The sequence below is a fragment of the Catharus ustulatus genome, chromosome 4, assembly GCF_009819885.2.
Source record: "Catharus ustulatus isolate bCatUst1 chromosome 4, bCatUst1.pri.v2, whole genome shotgun sequence".
Taxonomy (NCBI): Eukaryota; Metazoa; Chordata; class Aves; order Passeriformes; family Turdidae; genus Catharus; species Catharus ustulatus.
The window spans coordinates 15,749,716-15,768,183 of record NC_046224.1 but is presented as its reverse complement, the minus strand read 5'-3'; the positions used below and the strand labels follow the sequence as shown (position 1 = coordinate 15,768,183).

At 42.3% G+C, this 18,468-nt stretch overlaps 1 protein-coding gene across 6 annotated transcripts in view; it reads left to right on the top strand.

Moving 5' to 3' along the window:
* CELSR1 (cadherin EGF LAG seven-pass G-type receptor 1) overlaps positions 1-18,468 on the top strand; it is a 161,743-nt gene that overhangs the window by 141,059 nt on the left and 2,216 nt on the right. For 2 of the 6 annotated variants that reach the window (XM_033058071.1, XM_033058070.1), the window contains exons 25-34: positions 2,644-2,818; positions 8,396-8,508; positions 9,809-9,888; positions 11,426-11,552; positions 13,420-13,545; positions 13,854-13,990; positions 14,454-14,557; positions 15,347-15,514; positions 16,373-16,615; positions 16,950-17,214. In XM_033058071.1, the coding sequence (XP_032913962.1) occupies positions 2,644-2,818; positions 8,396-8,508; positions 9,809-9,888; positions 11,426-11,552; positions 13,420-13,545; positions 13,854-13,990; positions 14,454-14,557; positions 15,347-15,514; positions 16,373-16,615; positions 16,950-17,214 (1,538 nt within the window). The remainder of the gene's footprint in view (positions 1-2,643; positions 2,819-8,395; positions 8,509-9,808; positions 9,889-11,425; positions 11,553-13,419; positions 13,546-13,853; positions 13,991-14,453; positions 14,558-15,346; positions 15,515-16,372; positions 16,616-16,949; positions 17,215-18,468) is intronic. The other 4 variants (XM_033058067.1, XM_033058066.1, XM_033058065.1 and 1 more) reach the window with 3 other exon arrangements.

Sequence of the window (18,468 nt, the reverse complement as noted above, 5' to 3'; positions counted from 1 at the left end):
CACATGAAGTGTGTGTGTTCTCTACTTAAGACCTCACTTCTCCCATGTGGCATTATATGTAGTCTTGCTGCTGTTTCTTAGTAGCACCCATCCCAAAAGCCATGGCTGCCATTCAGACAGGTAAGAGACAGACAGGGGCTCCAGCATTGCCAGGCTGCACAGGCACCTGTGCCAACAGGCTGGACACGGATGGGGGATGACATGCAATAAAAAGTATGTCCTTAATTGATAGGAAAAATATTTTAAATGTTACTTTAGGGATTATCTGAACACTGTGAAGGAAATTTGTCTTTTAGAAATCCATTACTGTACATGTTTCAATCTAATTTTTGAGAGGGAAGTACAATGTTGAGATCAAAATCATGCTGATTTTACATTGTCCAAGCAGCAGAAATAGGAGAATATGCCTACACTCAATTAATATCATCACCATCATGGTAGTGACACCGTGGTGCCTAACACACAGCCTCATTTGCTGTATAACTTAATTCTACACTGTCACTCTGGCTTCTAATATCCACTGGAGCTATAACATGCATTTTTAAAAGTATCTGACCTTGACTAATTTCAACTTCCAGTAACTGAGTGCTGACAAGAACTTTACCTAGTAAATTTGAGAGACCTCTCTTATAAAAATTGTCTTGCCAAGAAACCTCTGTTTAATAGTATTTCTTTTGGAAAACTGTATAAAACTAAGCTGTTGAAATTATTCCATTTCTAAGATTCAGGTTAGTCTGTTGGGTTTTTTCCTGGGCTTCTTTTCCAACTTTACCTTTTGAAAAATTGTGAATGCCTAACTGATAAAGCTTTTTAGCTGATTGCATCACTTTCAATCCCATATACCAATATTCTCCTTTACCAGGAACTCAGGTCCTTTATCTGCTGCAATGGTGAGATCATCTGCAGTGACCTGCCCTCTGGGATATGGTTTCATGTCATGTGTGAACTTGTGTTGTCTTTGTTTCATTATATAAATGTTTGCATACTGAAATAACTATGCTGAAAGGAGCTCACCTTGCCAATTGATACACAGCACTCTGTGTAACTTGACCTTTCCCATGCTTTGCTGAACACACCACTCATTTTTCACTGCATTACACTACCAAGGGGTTTATACTCCAATATATCTGCTGAGAAGTTGGGGGCCAAGTCCACATCCTTACAGAATTTTACCAAAACTTATGCAGTAAATGATGGCTACTCATTTCCAAATTCCTATCATGAAGCACCAAGTAGAGGTATATAAAAGTAGTAAAACAGTTCATTACATCAATACCACAAATCCTAATGGTTGTACTTCGTGAGATTGTTCTCTTTTACTCCTCCTCATTTTTGTGCTTTAGGGCTCATGGTGGGATCATGTTCTGTAGGACTCAATGAAGCACCCCAAACCTTTAAACCATTTACAAAGATCTTTAATTTACAGAATGTATTTCATATGGCAGAAAGCTGCTCCTTACAGCCTACCCAGTCAATTTGAGAAGGTAGGAGGGCTGTAAGCCATGTCTGCTTGAGACAATTATTCATCTGTCTGTATGGAATGAGAGTTGTCTAACGAGTCATGCACTGATGAACATAAAGAGGTAAAGAATGCTGGAGCACAAATAATGCTGTGCTGCTTGGCACCCAGCCTGGTTTTTATGGGTTTCTGTAAATTAACAGTCACATTTCTGGGTGAGGTCTTAATCTTTCCCTGGACTATTGATAGAAAGTGATTTATTTTCTTTCTTTTTTCTTACCTGAAAAAGGTAATGTTCAGGGCAGCACTCTACTCATAAACATGTGAGAATAGAAACAAGAAAAGCACTACTTACATAGAGGGAAGAAAGATGGTTTATTTAGTGAGCCACATTTTCAATAACACTTGATGTTGTAATAACGCTGATGTGGTAAGTGAATCCAGAAAGTTGGCAGTCTTTGTATGATTCTTTTGCTCAGCAAAGAGGTTAAATGTACATTAAACAGGGAAATGTACATTTCTGAGCATTACACCATGAAAAACCACTAAAAAGTCATGCCAAATTCTGAAAGCAGGGTCAGTGCTGCATGGGAACAAAAGGTTACAAAACACAATGCAAAACATTTTTGAACAAAAACTGAATGGTTGTACAAAGTTCTCTTAATTCAAGCTTATCAACAGATCCTTGTTTGGCTTCTGAAAGGAGGTTAATTGCAAGATTGCAATTTAGGTGTCGATGCTTATGGTCATTCTTGTTTTCACTCATCAAACTGTTAAGCTGGGAGTGAAAACTGGTCAGCAGATATTACAGAAATGCAAGTATCTCAAGGTCATAGGTTTCAAGGTGGCTATTTGATCACAAAGATGACTTCAGCCACTAGTTTGCCCATTGTAGCTCTTACTTTTAGTCACACGGTGGACCTGGTCTCTGGTTTCAGCAGAATTTTTGCTCCTCTCAGCCTGACAGAGCTTAATGATCTGCTTTACTTTAAAAAAGCAAAATCTTTCATGAACAGTTCTTCTGAAACTCTGAAAAACCTAATTTTCAGTATATTTGGCAGTATATTTGTTCTGCCAAAATCTTTTTATTACACTTGCCATTAGCTACACGGGGGGAACCAATGACTCACCAGGCTGTGATTCAGAAGAGCAACTCTAATTTCCCTGCCCTTTCTTTTCTGCAGTTTGTGTGCACTGTGATTGCCATCCTCCTGCATTATTTCTACATGAGCACCTTTGCATGGATGTTTGTGGAGCAGCTCCACATCTACCGGATGCTGACTGAAGTGAGGAACATCAACTTTGGCCACATGAGGTTCTACTACGTTGTTGGCTGGGGCATTCCTGCCATCATAACAGGTACCCTCAACCACCCCCAAAAAGCTTTGTTTCCCTGTCATCTTCACTGGCCAGGTTCAGGGTCGTTACCCCATCCCAGACAGCTGTGGGTGTTTTCCTGCACCAGGGCAGCACCAAACCACATCTGGCAGAAGTCAGCCTGAATTTGGCACATCTGTGTACCAAACGTCTGTTGCCCCAGCTGAAATGACACTATGTTATCCAATAAAATAAGTGCACAGATTAAATCAAGACTTGATAACGTTACTTGGGAATAACAGTATTTTTATTTTAGCAACTTTGGCAATAGCTGTCAGAGAAATTTTCTTTCCTTGTGCTGGTACCTCCAGATGTGGGCACCTGGTCTCTCAGAGGTAACTGTAGTGGCTTCAGAAGCAATGCTGCCTACCCACAGGACATTACTGCCCTTCATTCCCACTACCTACTGTCAACCAGCAGTAAATACTTCCTGAAGGGAATTTCAGAGGCTCTGTTTTACTTGGCATAAAACCAAGCTGGGAATACTCAAGCTACCTTTTACTTAATTTCAGATACAAAGGCTGTAACTTCCAGTTGAGGAAAAGTAATGAAAAACTGGAGGCAGTAATCTTTTAAACCTATCCAGAGTGATCTGCAGGAGCACATCCATCTCCGCCCCCACTATGCCTATTTTTGCCACAGACATTTCCAGTGTTACCCTGAGCACACGGCGCTGTGTTAATTCAGGCAGACAGCTCCTCAGGAACTGTGCTTCATGGAACAGTTGGAGTGGGCTTTTTGGGTTCAACTGTTTCAGCATGTTTCTGTTGCCATATGGAAAACCAGATCATAGGCAGTTAACTTTTTTTTCCAATTAGTTTTATTTTTACAGATAATATCATACTGTCAGCAATGGCAGAGGTTTGAATGTCTCTGAGATCAAACAAATAGCTATCACTCATGTACACTTGCAAAAATATTATGGAACAAGTTAGAAAATTAAAAATACGCACTTGTTCTTTTTTTCTGTGTGTTTTAAGAAAGTGTAATACCAAATCACAGTGTAGGCTGGTACAGGTTAATTCTCTCCTTAGGGAGCTGATAAGTTTTTCCATATAATTTTGTGCCTAAATAATTTCTATTTCTATCAGTTTATAGTAAGAAGGCACAGCATAGAAGGCTCTGCTGTTTTAGACGTACCCCAGACATTTAAAATAGAAATTGTCCTTGAACTTCTGAAGCATTTCAACCTATGTGACTTTTATCAGTGCATACAGGACTTTCAGGATATTTGGCAGCATAATTTCTAGCAGAAAAGAAGTATCATTAAATAACAAAAACTAATTAAATTTCAGAATTCATTATCTTTAGAAGAGTTATGTTGGAAGGAGTTTCTGCTTCAGGTTTACTTTCTCTCCTGAAATCTAAATTAATTCAGACCTTCTCAACAGGAGTATTATGCAATTTAAATATCACAAGCTTACCATTTTTACATTTTTCTATTTAGATATTGCTCTCTGTGATATGAAACTATCTTGCACTTTTAAAACTTTCCATGTTGTGTCCTGCAACTTAATCTCTGAATCTACTGAATTTGCAGTTCTGTTTAAATGAAAAGTCAGACCCCTATTACTCAGAAAGTCAGGAGATGTTGTGAAACGAAGGATAAAGAAAACTAAGCTTTTAGTTTGCCCTTCCAGGCTTATAAATCATCTGAAGAGAAAATTGTTTCCTTATAAATAGCACAATGTAGGATTTCTTGCCTCTGTATAACTTGTTACTGTTCATATTTTAAGTGAGCTTCTTTATTAATTTTTATTTCTAAACAGTAAAAAGGTTTCAACTTCATAACATGAATCCTAAACGTTATTTAAATTGCTTTGTGAGGGAAGGATTGTTTATTTTTCTTATTATTGGTATAGTCTACCAATGGGAAGAAATTTTAGTCTTGGGACATGCAGAGGACTTTTTTATTTTAAAGATAAATGCCATTCATCTTCATCATAGCTATCCTGAGAGGGAAAATTTAACTACAGTAGCCATGTCTTTTTGTATATTATTTTTTTCTACTTTCTGTGCTCAAACTGATATTCATTTCAAGCTGGGACATAGTGGTCCTAGGCATCTGTGATGATACTAAGCTACTTGAAGAAGGGAACCTTGGCCTTTAGAGAGGGATAAAACAGTAAAGGAGCATTCCAACAGGGAAAAACCACATTTAATCACAGCATAGAAGTGCAAATTGCCATGAATTGGAATAGAATAGAATAGAATAGAACAGAATAGAATAGAATAGAATAGAATAGAATAGAATAGAATAGAATAGAATAGAATAGAATAGAATAGAATAGAATAGAATAGAAGTTGGAAGAAGGCTTACAGCCATCAAAAGAGTGTGGATCTGGAATAGTCCTCCTTTGGGAGTGATAGTGGAACATTTTAAATTTGCTTTAAGCTTGCTCATTTTAGAGTGTAGTTTGATCCATCTTGAAGAGGGATTTTATGGCTTCCTTGCTACAGGAGCAAAGGCTGGATTTGGCACTCAGCAAGACCCCCCAGTTCTGCCTGTCTCCGTGGCAGCACGCTAACTGCTCAACATATGTGTGCAGAAACTGCCTTGCCATGGAGACTGCAGCACTTGTGTTAAAGCAGCTTCTTACACAACCCTAAAACCAATATCCCCCAGAAACTGGCACTTTTCAAATCCTGAGCAAAGCAATGAATCAGGAGAGAATTGAGGCTGCTCCATAGCTACCTGAGACACACATGGCTGCTGAGCCCTCAGGAGCTCAGGAGGGTCAAAGCATGCCCCTCCTGTAGCCCTTGGCACACTGTGTGCATGCTGGGGATGGGTACTGGTCCCCACAGGACTCTTGGCCACAGGACCAGCCCCAGTTCCTGCAAACGTCAGCAAGGTATCACTCAGCCTGCACACTCAGTCTGTTAAGGGCAGACAGGCTGCAGCATTTAACTGATGTGCCAAAATATTTCTCAGTATTACATTGCATTGGCTTAATTCTGCCTTTGAGTAAAGTGTTATTTCACGTGTTGTTGACTGCAGTAATATTTGAACCATGTACCTGAAGACTGCAACTTGCCCCATTTGTTTAATGGAGAACTTAAGCGTAGGATTTTGAGAGGGAAAAAATGTTGCTGTCTGCCAATTACTCATAGAGCCAGAGTCCTATTAATGGGGAAATCCAGTCCTGGGAAACAGACTGTGTCCATAGAATTACATCTGTGTAAAATACTTTATGGTCCCTTAATCATTTATGGCTAATTCTTTCTGGATGGCAACTGCTGAAGGGGGTGGTGGAAGGGCCAATGGGAGCAGGAAGGGAGGCTAGTCCTATCTCATTCCACATTTCAGTGAAAACAGATCCAATATCCACCGCTTTGCCAAATAGCCAGTTTAGTTTTCATAGACCATAGGCCTGTACCAGATGTGAATATTGGCTGTGGGCCAGTTCTAAGCAGCAAGAGTGAAATGCAGCTACCTTTCCCTTTCTCAGTGTCCTTTCATCGAAGCATGCAGGCTTCAATTCAGGAGAAGGTGGCTCTGAATGCACGAGCCCTCCTTGCAGAGCAGCGCTGCCGTCAGCCTTGGCCGCCTCTCGAGACAGGACATACGCTCACTGCTGTAGGTGCCCCCACGCCCAGACAGCAGGCTGCAACCACCTGCCATATGTCACTGGCCACAGCTTCACAGGGATCAGTTTCTGTGTCCTGGAGAAGGAAGATCTCTGCAAACAGGGTACAGCTCTCCCAAAGGAGGGAGCAGATCTTTGCACAGGAATTAGCAGGGCTCATTAAAAGAGCTTTAAACTAGGTTTGAAGGGGGAAACGGATAAAACCAAGCTCACTAGAGGCAACTGAGGGCAGAATGCCAGTGTTTGTGGGTTAGTGTGTTAGAGAGTCCTTCTATCTGCCATCTCAGAGGCAGGGGTTGGAGATCCATGTGGCAGCAAAGACCAGATGTGTCTCTGTGTTAGGGGCTGTTTTGACTGTGTAGATGTTGATTTGGTGATAAAAGAGTTGAGTGTTTATGGGTAAGAATCATCTGGAAGGATAACAAGACAGATACCATGGTAAGAGTCTATTATGGACCATCCAACCAGGATAAGGAGGCAGAGGAAATATTTTACAAACAGCTGGGAGAAGTCTCGCCATCACTAGTCCTTGTTCTTGTGGGAGACTTCAACTTAGCAGGTGTATGCTGGGAATACAATGCAGCAGGAAAGACTCCAGGGGGTTCCTGGAGTGTGTGGAACAGAACTTCCTGATGCAGCTGATGAGTGAGCCAGCAAAAGGAGATACCCCACTGACCCTGTTGATTGTGAACAGAGAAGGACCGGTGGGTGATGTGATGGCTGAAGACTGTCTTGGACATAATGATACAAAATGATAGTTCTCAATTCTCTTAGAAGTAAGGTGGGGATTCAGCAGAACTTCCACCTTGGGTTTTCCCAGGACTGACTTTGGCCTGTTTAGACACTTAACTCAGAGTCTCTTGGGAGGTAGCCATGAAGAGAAAAGGAGTCCAGGAAGGCTGAATATTCCTCAAGCAGCAAATCCTAAAGGCACAGGAGCAGCCATCCCCATGTGTTGTAAGACAAACCAATGGGGAAGACCAGCCTGGATGCAGAGGGAGCTTTTGCTGGAACCAAGGGAAAAATGGAGGAAAAAGCAGGCAACTCAGGAGGACTGAAAGAATGTTGAGGTCATCCCCCTGTGCTCAGCACTGGTGAAGCCACACTGTGAATCAGTTCAGTTTTGGGGCCCTCACTACAAGGAAGACATTGAGATGCTGGAGCAAGTCTAAGAGGAGCTGGTAAAGGGTCTGGAATTCAGGTCTGATGAGGAGCAGCATAATAAACAATTGCATGGTGTATGATTTTGCAGGTCAAAGGCAAATCCCAGTCCATCACCATATGGGAGGGGTGTAGGTCACCAAGTCAGACAGCATTGTAAATCAGCAGGTAAATGTTGGGTTCAGAGAACCCCTTGGAATTGGCCAGGTTTTGAAGAATAAAGTAATAAAAGCTGTGTTTTAAACTCGATTGCCTTGGGGCATTAACTCCATTTCAGACAGTGCTGAAAGCAAGGTGAGGTACCTGGGATGGCAGTTCAAAATGAATCCCACCTGAGCTCAAGCAGTTAACTCCCATTATTTCCCAGGTTCCTTTGTCTCTGATGATATTTAAGTGACAGCAAGTTAAGAATGCGCTTTTTTTTTCACAGCATAGACATCTCCTCAGTTATGATTCATGTCATTCTGCTGCACAGGCTTATTGAAATTCCTTAACATGTCACTCACCCTCAAGGCTCACACTGTGTGAGAATGACTATAAAACTATGCTGAAACAGAATTAATTTGGGATTTGCATTTGTTGTCATTTTTAAGTAGCTGAACTTTGTTCTAGTTGGCAAAACTCAGAGTATTGTTTGATATGAAGTGACCAGGACAAAGATTTTGATTTACAAAAGTTTTATTTCAATTTTTACCTTCCAGAATTTCCTGTTGAATAAATTTTGCCATTATAATTTCATTTATTTGAAACTACATTTGGTTAAAGGCAGCACCTTTCTGATTTACTTTTTCTCCATTTTGTGACACAGGGCTTGCTGTTGGTCTGGATCCTCAGGGCTATGGGAATCCTGATTTCTGCTGGTTGTCTGTTCATGACACCCTGATCTGGAGTTTTGCTGGGCCCATCGTAATGGTTGTTGTTGTAAGTAGGAGGAGTTGGCATCCAGAACTCTCTTCTTTACTGCTACCTTTTCTTGTTAGTTTTGTCAAACAGTAGTCATACAAAACAAAGTTCTTTACATTTGAAGCAAATGTGCTCGAGCTTGCATCTTTTGCTTAAATAGATAAGACATGAGCTAAGCTCCTGGAAGTCAGAGGGCTGCTTGTCCATACAAAGACTGCTTGTGGAGAATGGCTGTATGGCCAGAAACCTATTTCTCATTTGCTTTGTTCCATTTTTGAAGGGTTTGTCTGTGAGATTAGTAAACAAATCAACAAAATGAGTCATAACAAGTCACTTCATCCAGAAGTCCTAAAGAAATATTAAATATTTCCACTTTCAGGAATTTAAAAGAATGGGCTGCTGTTTAACTTTTCCCTTACAGCTGCTCCCCCAAAGTAACACCAGAAGATAAATTTTCATGGTTTGATTCTTATCTTGAATGCCAAATGCAAGTTCTGGTCTCCTCACCTCAAAAAGTAGACCTGGAAGCACTGTAGGTTATGGTCACAAGTCATCAGAAACATAAGATAGCTCCCACTGGAGGACCAACAAGTGGACTAGGAGTCTTAAGCCTAGAGAAATGAAAGCTGCAGAGATGGGGGAAGGAGGAGCCTGTAATAGTGTGTTGGTCTGGAGAAATCGGCTATGGACCCAACCATTTTCAACGCAAGCAAGAGGCAGCAGATCCTGCAGAAACAGGACAAGCTGCATCATTTCTCCACAGCATTTTAAGTTGGAAATTCCTAGAAATTGGACAATGGCAGTGGTAAAACTCTACACAGTTTTGGAAAGTGAATGATGAGACAAATGCTCAGCATTAATATTCATTACAAGTGATAAGTACAAATGCATCACCAACCTCGTACATCCCAGCTGACATGGAAATCTGTGGAGACTGGAGGTTATTCAGAGTAATTATCACTGTATACTCTGTTAGAAAATATTGCCAAATTCGGGTTTGACCCAACTGAAACAAGGTGCTGAGCTGAGGTGGACACTGGTTTGGACAAGGACAGCCATTCTTGTGTTTTTATCTTAACCTCAACCATCTTTGCATAGGGTTGTCTTACTGAGTTTTATCCAGATCTAGTGCCAGGATGTCCTTGACTATGTTGCCTTGAAACAAGGTGAATCTTGGAATTTAGAGACCTGTAGGATGAACAAAAAAAATTTTTGGTGCCACAAACCATTTTAGGATAAAAATTGCATTGTTATTGAAAATGGAACTGTAACAAATGTATGGAAAGAATCCATGCTGTTACTTCAATTTCTCTTTCAGATAAACACTGTCATCTTTATACTAGCAATGAAAGCATCATGCAGACGAAGGCAACGGTCATTTGAGAAAACAGGAGTCATGTAAGTTTGAGTTCAAAAACCTGTAGAAGTTCTGACCAGAAATGATAAAAGACAGAATTGCCTAAAATTAAGTTTTGGAGCAGGAAATAAAGATACTTTTATGGAGGAGAGTGTTGGTTGAGGCAATTGGAGCTGCTTCATCCCACCCACTCCTGTGGCTCCCTTGTTGATCCTGTAAAACTTCCACCATGGTGCTCTGCACCACCAGGTGTAGGCAGGAGAAGGGAGAACAGAAAGATCTGTCTTCCAGGTGGTATCATTGCAGTCCTTCCAGACCTTTGATGATAGTCTCTACTACACTGTCACTTCACCTCTGCCCATGGCATGCCCAGGTAGACATAATTCTGGGTCTCCCTGTGCTTGTCCATGGCTCAGAAAGGTCTCTCCTCTCAAGTGTCTGGGTTACCAGCTGTGCCATGGCAGAGATCCACTGACATTCCATGCTGAGGGCTGACCTCCCTGCGTCCCAGCCTCAATGGGATGAGCAGCATCGCAAGCTGCAACCTGCCACCTTCCTGAGCTGCTGTGGCAACCCGTTCTCATTAACATCTGTTTTGCCCAAAGCTCAGAATTTACCTGTGAACTCAAATGTGATTAGCTAGTGGCAGAACAGCCCTTTGGGTTTTGGTTTTTTTTTTCCAACGAGGTAGCTGTATGAGATTTCAAATAGCTGCTTTTCATTATTTTTTCAGCTCTGGCTGTAGGGTGTTGTGTACACATTGGCATAGCTTTTCCACCCCAGTGTCCCTGGAGCTAGACTTTGTGGTTCTCTGAACCCTATCCCTAACACTAACACTGAGCTTAATGAAAACTAGAATCTGAGGGTGAGCTCCCCAGCAGCATGGGTGGCCCAGTTAATAAAAGTGTGGAAAGAGCAATGTTGGTGCAGTGCCATGCTCCCCTTGGCATGCCCTTTCCAGTCCCAGCTTCCATGCAACTGTCACTTTTGTGCATTCTGAACCCTGACCCCAATAGTGTCTGGGTGTTGAAGTTGAGGTCTAAATCTCCCTAAATCAAGGAGTATAATTGCTACCTAATGGCAGCAGTTTTACTCATAATGTAAAACTTTTGCCACTAGATTTGCTTCTGTCTTTTGAAAGTGTCTGTGGAAATTGTATTTTTAAGCAAACAAATATTCCCTGAGTGCCCTCAATCCAAAACCTTGGTTAGTAATGTTGGGAAGGAATGTGAGAGTGAAGTTGACAAACTGAAATGAGATGGACATGGCCATTTACTGCCCAGATGTGTTCCTCAGAGTCATAAAGGCTGCACAGCATAGGCTTGTAAAACAGATTTGTTCGAAGAAAGTCTTGGTAATAAACTTGGAAAGAAATCACTTTTTTAACATGAACATGCTAAGCTGTGGAGTATTGCTGTGAGAGTTGGAAATGGGAGTTGGTGAACACTGCCCTCATTTTCCCTAAGGGCTTTTCCAGTTGCCAAGTTGTTGGGCACAAACCACCATCCCTGGGGAGAGGCTGGGCCGTTCCCCTGTATCCCATCCCCCTGCAAATGTCCATGTGTGTTGGTTTTGCAGCTCTGTGTTGCGGACAGCGTTCCTGCTCCTGCTGCTTGTCAGCGCCACGTGGCTACTGGGGCTCATGGCAGTCAACAGCGATGTCATGACATTTCACTATCTCTTTGCCATTTTCAGCTGCCTGCAGGTAAGTTGGGTAGCATCTTGTCTATGGTAGACTTTGGTGAGCGCACTGCCACACCCAGACCTCCAAAAACCTGCTCAACATGAACTAACTTACGAAAAACAGAGATCTCAAGGGCAATTTCTGCTTTCTCTTCTCAAGGAGAAGGTTCTTTTCATCAAAACTATAATTTTGAGTAATTACATCTCTCACTTTTAGTCATTCTAAAGGTGAATGCACTACCATAGTAACCTGTGACAGTAGGCAGTTATACTTCTGTCTTGCTAGACACAAAATCTTTGTTACTGTGTTCTGTGTGCTCTTTGTTAAGTCATTCTGTTGCTATCACAAAGGAGAGACTGCTATATGTTACACCCAGAGTGAATGGCTCCAACTTCAAGGCTTTCACAAAATAAGTTACTTTTCAAAGAAATGAGACAAATAAGGATTTTCAAATAAAATATGAGTTGCGTTTGGGTTTTCCTGGGTTGCCTGTCCCAGTTTACACAATTGTTGATTAAAGATGCAGAAAGTAGTTATTTGCAGGAGACCTGGCGCAGAAGTAGTCACAGAGCTTCATGTGGTCACAATTTGAATGTGACCAAGGATGACAGTAACTGCCCTAGTAGGTGCCTGCAGTACTACCACAGCTGCTGCAGGACACTCAGCTGCAGCACAACAGCCACAACTTGCAGCCACAGAGAAAACAAAGTCTGATGGGTCTCCTTTGGAGTCAGCTGTCAGTGCCCTGGAAGCACAGCAGATAGGTCAGCCTGGAACAAAGCTATTTTGCTGCAGCCAGTGTACTCTGAAATAAATGCACCTACTCAGGCTGATAAACCAGGTTTCCACGAATCTAAAATAAAATTAAACGTAAACCTAATGAGAGGGACAAAAGTCAGAAGCCAGAATTCTCCAAACTTGCCCAGGAGGTATGTGGCATTTCACTGCCTTCTTTGAACTCATATTTTTAAAGAGACATTTGTGTGAGTTTTATTAATGAATAATCCCAAAGTGCTAGAGCCAGCTAAGATCACATTTGATTGAATGTTAAGAAACTGAGCTTGAAGTTTAAAGTTACTCTAAGTCAATTGCTTTGGCTGAAATCATGAAATTCAGGCTTCTTATGATGTTGGTACAGCTGCAACTTCATGAGTATTGGCTTTTCTATACTGTGTGTCCAACCAAAGTTGATAACAATTTGGCAGCTGCGTTAATTCCCTCAGAGCAAGTACATCTGAAGGCACACACGTGTGTGTGCCCTGCCCCCAGCAAAAGCTGTTAATGTGTGTTCCTGGCAGCCAACAACTGCCCAGCCCTGGGGACTCCACTGATTTTCCCACCAGAGGTGTTGCTTAACCAAGGAACTTGAGTGACAAAAGTTGGGACCTCTCTGCCCCCAGTACTTCTTCACGTCTCACAAGGCTTTCTGAAATTCTCTTAGACACGGTATTAAGGGCTTCTTTCACAGAAGTTGCCTATTTCCAGAGGCTTTCACTAAAGGTTATGATATTGTTCATGTGCTGCTATTGCTAAGCTCCAAAATCCCAAATTCTAAAATCTCTGCAATATTTTCTAGTGGAACTTTGACGTTCCCTTTGGATTTCTTCCCAAATCAACCTGTGCTCTTAAATTCTGGAGAAATGCATATTATTGTATATTTTCCCAGGCCTTTAATGCACATTTGAACTTGGAATCAAATTATGAAGAAGTGCTAGGAGATCAGTCAATGCCATTTCAGTCAAGAAAGAAAATAGTTATTGCTTTTGAAATACACTGTCATGGACTACAAACTAGAATTCAGGAGTTGTTTCAAAATGGGTGTTTTCTAATATCCATATTTGCAATGTGGTAGTAGTGAAGCATTTACATTTTCCTCTCTATTATGCAGGGGCTGTTCATTTTCTTCTTCCACTGTGTATTTAACAAAGAAGTGAGAAAGCACTTGAAGAACACTTTAACTGGAAAGAAACCTCTTCCAGATGATTCCACTGCAACAAGAGCTACACTGTTAACTGTAAGGAAAAAAGCATTGGGAGAAAAAATATCCTCTTTCTGGTAGAAGTTACCTAAAATAAACTTACAGTTGGTTTGTCTGCAGTTAAGTGAACTAAAGGATTGCTTTCAGTCACTTGTACAAAGATTAATGATGGCATCTCTTGAAAGTTTTGATTATTATTTTGATTTAAACCTTTGAGAGAAAACAATTATTTTCCCTGGCATCAAAACCCATTTGGTTCTTTGAAACTTAATACATTTGTGGGCAATGTGAGCTTCTGGAAGGATCATTCACTATTGCTCTATGTCTTTGTTTTCCCCTTTCAGCGATCTCTGAACTGTAACAACACGTACATAGAAGAGCCAAACATGTACCGCACAACTATGGGGGAATCCACTGTCTCCCTAGAAAGCACCGTCAGGTCAGCCAAGAGCCACAATAGCTACCTTGCTTATATTCTCAGGTAATCCGGTGGCAGGTGCATGGCTTTCAGGTGCTTGCCTTTCCCTTTTTTATTGCTCTTGTGGAAATCAGAACTCTGATTGGTTCATGTCTTAACAGTTGTGTTTCATGTGACTGTTGTTCTCTTTGGTGCATTTTCTGTTGCATGTGTCTCGGGGCAGGGGTCCAACAACTCAGTGGTTAACCTAAGAGTGATGTTACCTAGATGGGCTGTACTGCTTGCCTGTTACAATTCAGATGTGTCTCAAGGAGCACAGTTTAGCTCATTGGCTTTAGGCTTTTTCAGAGTGTGATCCATGTGGCATAAGGCAGATAGCTACATCAGGATGGCCTCTGTCTCACCATAAAGTGACTGTGCAGTCAAGCACAGGCTGGCTGGCATCCCCTGCAGCTGTCTGCATGTCTGCCTTGTTGTTAAGAGCAGTGAAGTGACCAAGAAGATTGTCTTGTTTTTTTTCTCAAAGGGATGAGGCTGCTCATAAACTCAGTGGATCCTCAAGTCAAGCAAGGGCTGGTCAGACTGAAGCAGATTCCTCCATTTTTCACAGGAATCCATCCAAATCCAACGGTAAGAATAATTTCTAAATGCTTTGACCCATTTGTGCGCCTTCTCATCACTTTCTTTGAAGCCTTCTATAACAGGAAGAATAATTAGAATGATTAGATGTTCTCATTCTCATTATGCTATTGGCATAACAAGCTATGCAATGTCTGCCTTACAAGGAAATCCAGGAATGGAAGTATCATATATTTGCTGTTTGTGATGGTTTAAGTTTTATCTGATGCTCTCACAACTGTTGACAGTTTATGGAGTCCCCTTTCTTTCTCACAAATTACATACTGTAGCTCTTGATTTTTAGTTGGAGAAATTTTAATGTTTGAGACCTTGAGGTAGTATTCTCCTTTACTGCTCTGTGGTTTGTACAAAAAATAAGAAGTGCCTCTTGTCTGATTTCCTTTCATTTTGGTGTCCATATTCAATTTTGTTTCCTTGTAGCAGTTTTTAAGTAAAGTGGATTTCAGATTCTTGGTATTTCTAGATATCCTGTTTTGCCTGTGTGATGTGTTCATTGAGATCAAATAGAGTTACTGTTCTGTATATTAAATAGTGAAAAATATGTTCCCACTCTGTTCTACATGTCCTGTACATGTAAAAGATCCTGCCCACTAGTGGTTGTGCTTCCCTGTGGTTGTCCTTCCCACTTTATCCTATATACACTTAGAGATGTAAGAGCTCATTCGTCTCATGGCCTGAAACAGATGCCTGCCTTTCCTTTCTCCTTGTGCATTTGTCATGTAGATTTGTTCAACTCCTGTGTACATTTTCACCACTGTGTTTTGCCACCCCTGTTTGCAGAGCACGATTCAGACTCTGACAGCGAGCTGTCCCTCGATGAGCACAGCAGTTCTTACGCCTCCTCCCATTCCTCGGACAGCGAGGAGGATGGACTCGAGACAGAGAACAAGTGGAACACATCTACTTCCAAAAACAATGAACATGGCCCACTCCACAGCACACCCAAAGGTACCCCCAGTGCAAGGGGAGAGCAGTGGTGCTCTAAAATAGCTTTAGATTAGATGGGATAAATTTGCCATGCAACTGAGGCAACGTCTCCACCTCTGTGCCTTTCTTCTGTAGAGATCCTTGTTGTTTCCAGCTTAGAGACCTTTCTTCTTCCAAAGGTTTGTTCACAGGGGTGACTGAGTACTGAGGCACACAGAATCACACTGAATGCTGAATGCTTTAAGGCAGACTGAACTTTGTAGGCAGGTCCCCAAAGCAGTTGGACATGGCATTACCTAGCCAGCAAAATCTTGTATGAAAAAATAGGAGTAAGATGCCACTTGTTTTGAGATGCCTGCCCCTCCTCATGCAATAAAGGCATTGATGCTGGGGAGGCTCTACCTAAAGAGTTGGCAATCATTGACCATTAATATAATTTCTGTGTGGAAGGGTGGAGGCGTTTCTAAACATAGTTGACCCCGTTGTAATGAAAGGCAACTTTGATTGACAAACATCCAGGCTGTGTGCTGTGGCTCTTCACAGATACAGCACAAGGTACCTGGGTTACCCTCAGGTTTCAGAAACCAAACTCCCCAAGGAGGAATCTCTGACCCTGGAGAGCTGAGAGGGCAGATTTGCCTTACGCTTCTCCATAATGGAGCTGGCAACCTTGTTCTGGGAAGGGTTTGGACACCCTGCCATCCTACCAGGTGATTTTTTGGGGATTTAATGCACCCTGAGGGCAGTGCAGTCCAGCAAGGACTGACTGAATGATTGCTCTGGCTTGATACACAGCTCCTCTCCAGCCACAGAGGCCAGGCAGTGGTTCAGAGAACATATCAAAAGTGTTTTTTGAGCTAGTGTTTTTTTGCATTGCAGTTGATACCCTTCCCAATCATGTGAAACCCTATTGGCCCACAGAGTGCATGACAGCCAGCGATGGTGAGGATCCCGGTAGGAAACAAAAACTCAAAGTAGAGACCAAGGTCAACGTAGAGCTTCACAGGGAAAACCAGGTGAACCACAGCAATGAAGCACCACAGGACAAGGAGAATGAAGGGCAGCAGAAGGAGAACAGACCTCTGGCCCACCAGAATAACCAGCAGCCGGAACAGAGGAAAGGTAGCACAGCCCACCTGGCCTCACAGTTGGATTGGGAGACTGGGGGGGTTAATGAGCATTAATTAGTTTAAAAGGCAGATCTGTCAGGGAAAAATACTTTCCAAATGGCTCCAACCTGTGTAGTCAGATACACCATGGGAAGTAGTAGGTAGTAACTAGTAACTAGTAACTAGTAGGTAGTTGCTGAAGTCTCTTCTTTTGGTTATGAAATGAAGTGCCAAACTAGAAGTCTTAGTAACAAATAGAGAATGTGACATCTTGCATGTGCTTAGCTTGATAAATGGAATTACTGATACACTTAAAAAATTTTATTATTCCCTCTTTTCCTTAACAGGCATCTTAAAAAATAAAGTTACCTACCCTCCCCCACTGGTGGATAAGAATATGAAGAATCGTTTGCGGGAAAAGCTGTCGGATTACAATCAGAGCACAGTCTCATCCAGGACTACTTCCCTAGGGACAAATGAGGGGGTCCGCTCTCCTTCGGACTCAGGGGTAACAGTAAAAAATGTTCGGAGGGAGCAGTCTCGAGACCAGCTCAATGGCATGGCCATGAGCCTCCACGTGGGAACAGGACATGCTGACACCTCAGACTCAGAGTAAGTGCCACATCCCTGCCTGACCTCCTGTGGTCTCACCCTTCACCTTCCAACCCAGACTCACACATGAGCTAAACTTTCCCCTGGTGGCTGGCCAGAGTCCTTCACCAGGGACTGTCTTGATGGGTGGCCCATACCGTGTCTCCAGGCCGTGGTGTCTCAGCCATGAGAAGGCCAAAACAGGTGTCCTGGGCAAGGTGCTGTGACAGACACTTGCCACTGGGTCACCCTGGCATGCTCTGAACTGGCAGGCTGGTGTGGTACTGGCACACTTGGACAGGAGCAACCTCGTTCTGCCCTGCCACCCCCCCAGGATTGGGTGGGGAAAGGCACAAGGTTGTGGGGGGCATGGTGTGAGTGTCCATCTGGGCTGAGGGAAACCATGGCTGAGGCAGGAGACTGCTAGGCTGGAGAGAAACCTAAGCTACTGATCCTAAATTACCAGGCATGTGATTCCTAACTGGTGCATGGCAATCAGTGTGTGAATTTACCATTGTAAACTAAATCAAACATAAACAAAAGGCTGAGCAAGCTCTCAGCCAAAGGGAATTCTCAGAAACTTTATTACTCATAATAATTCTTGCATTTCAAATTAAGACCACAGCCATATGTAAAATCTCTGCAGGCATTTTATGCCTATAGTCTCATTTTTTATTAACATGAATAACAGTCTTATTGTTTCACCAAACCGAGAGAAAATTTCTCACCCAGCTTTAACTCTAGCACTGTCCCACCAGGCTTTAAATACCCCTGTTGTCTGGGTGCACAGATCATTCCCACCTCACTATAAAAGCACATCTTTGGATTGCTGGGAATTGGCTGATGGAATAGATCCTGGTTAGCCAGGAAACATGGGTGTTTTGAATAAGCCATTACTGAATAAGCTGCTACCAGGTAACACAGTCATTACTGGATAATATCTTGCCAGCTTGTACTAAGCAACTGAGTTATCTCCAGAGCTTTGGCATCATGGAAAGCTCTGCTGTTGGCAGCAGATTGCACGAGTCTGTCTGATACACCAGGCTTCTAGCAGCTTGTAAGATCTGTGTGTGAGCCTTGCATCCTCAGCAAACCATTAGACAAACACAAGCCCTCTGCAGAACTTCCTCTACAACATTTTTGTTGTGTCCTACCTGAAACTGTTTCTCCCAGCTGGTGTTCCCCTCCAGGACAGCATCTCCCTTGCAAGCACTGGATTGGCAAGGCATGGTAACTTCACAGAGCATGAGCCCTTACTAAAAACAATTAGGTGGG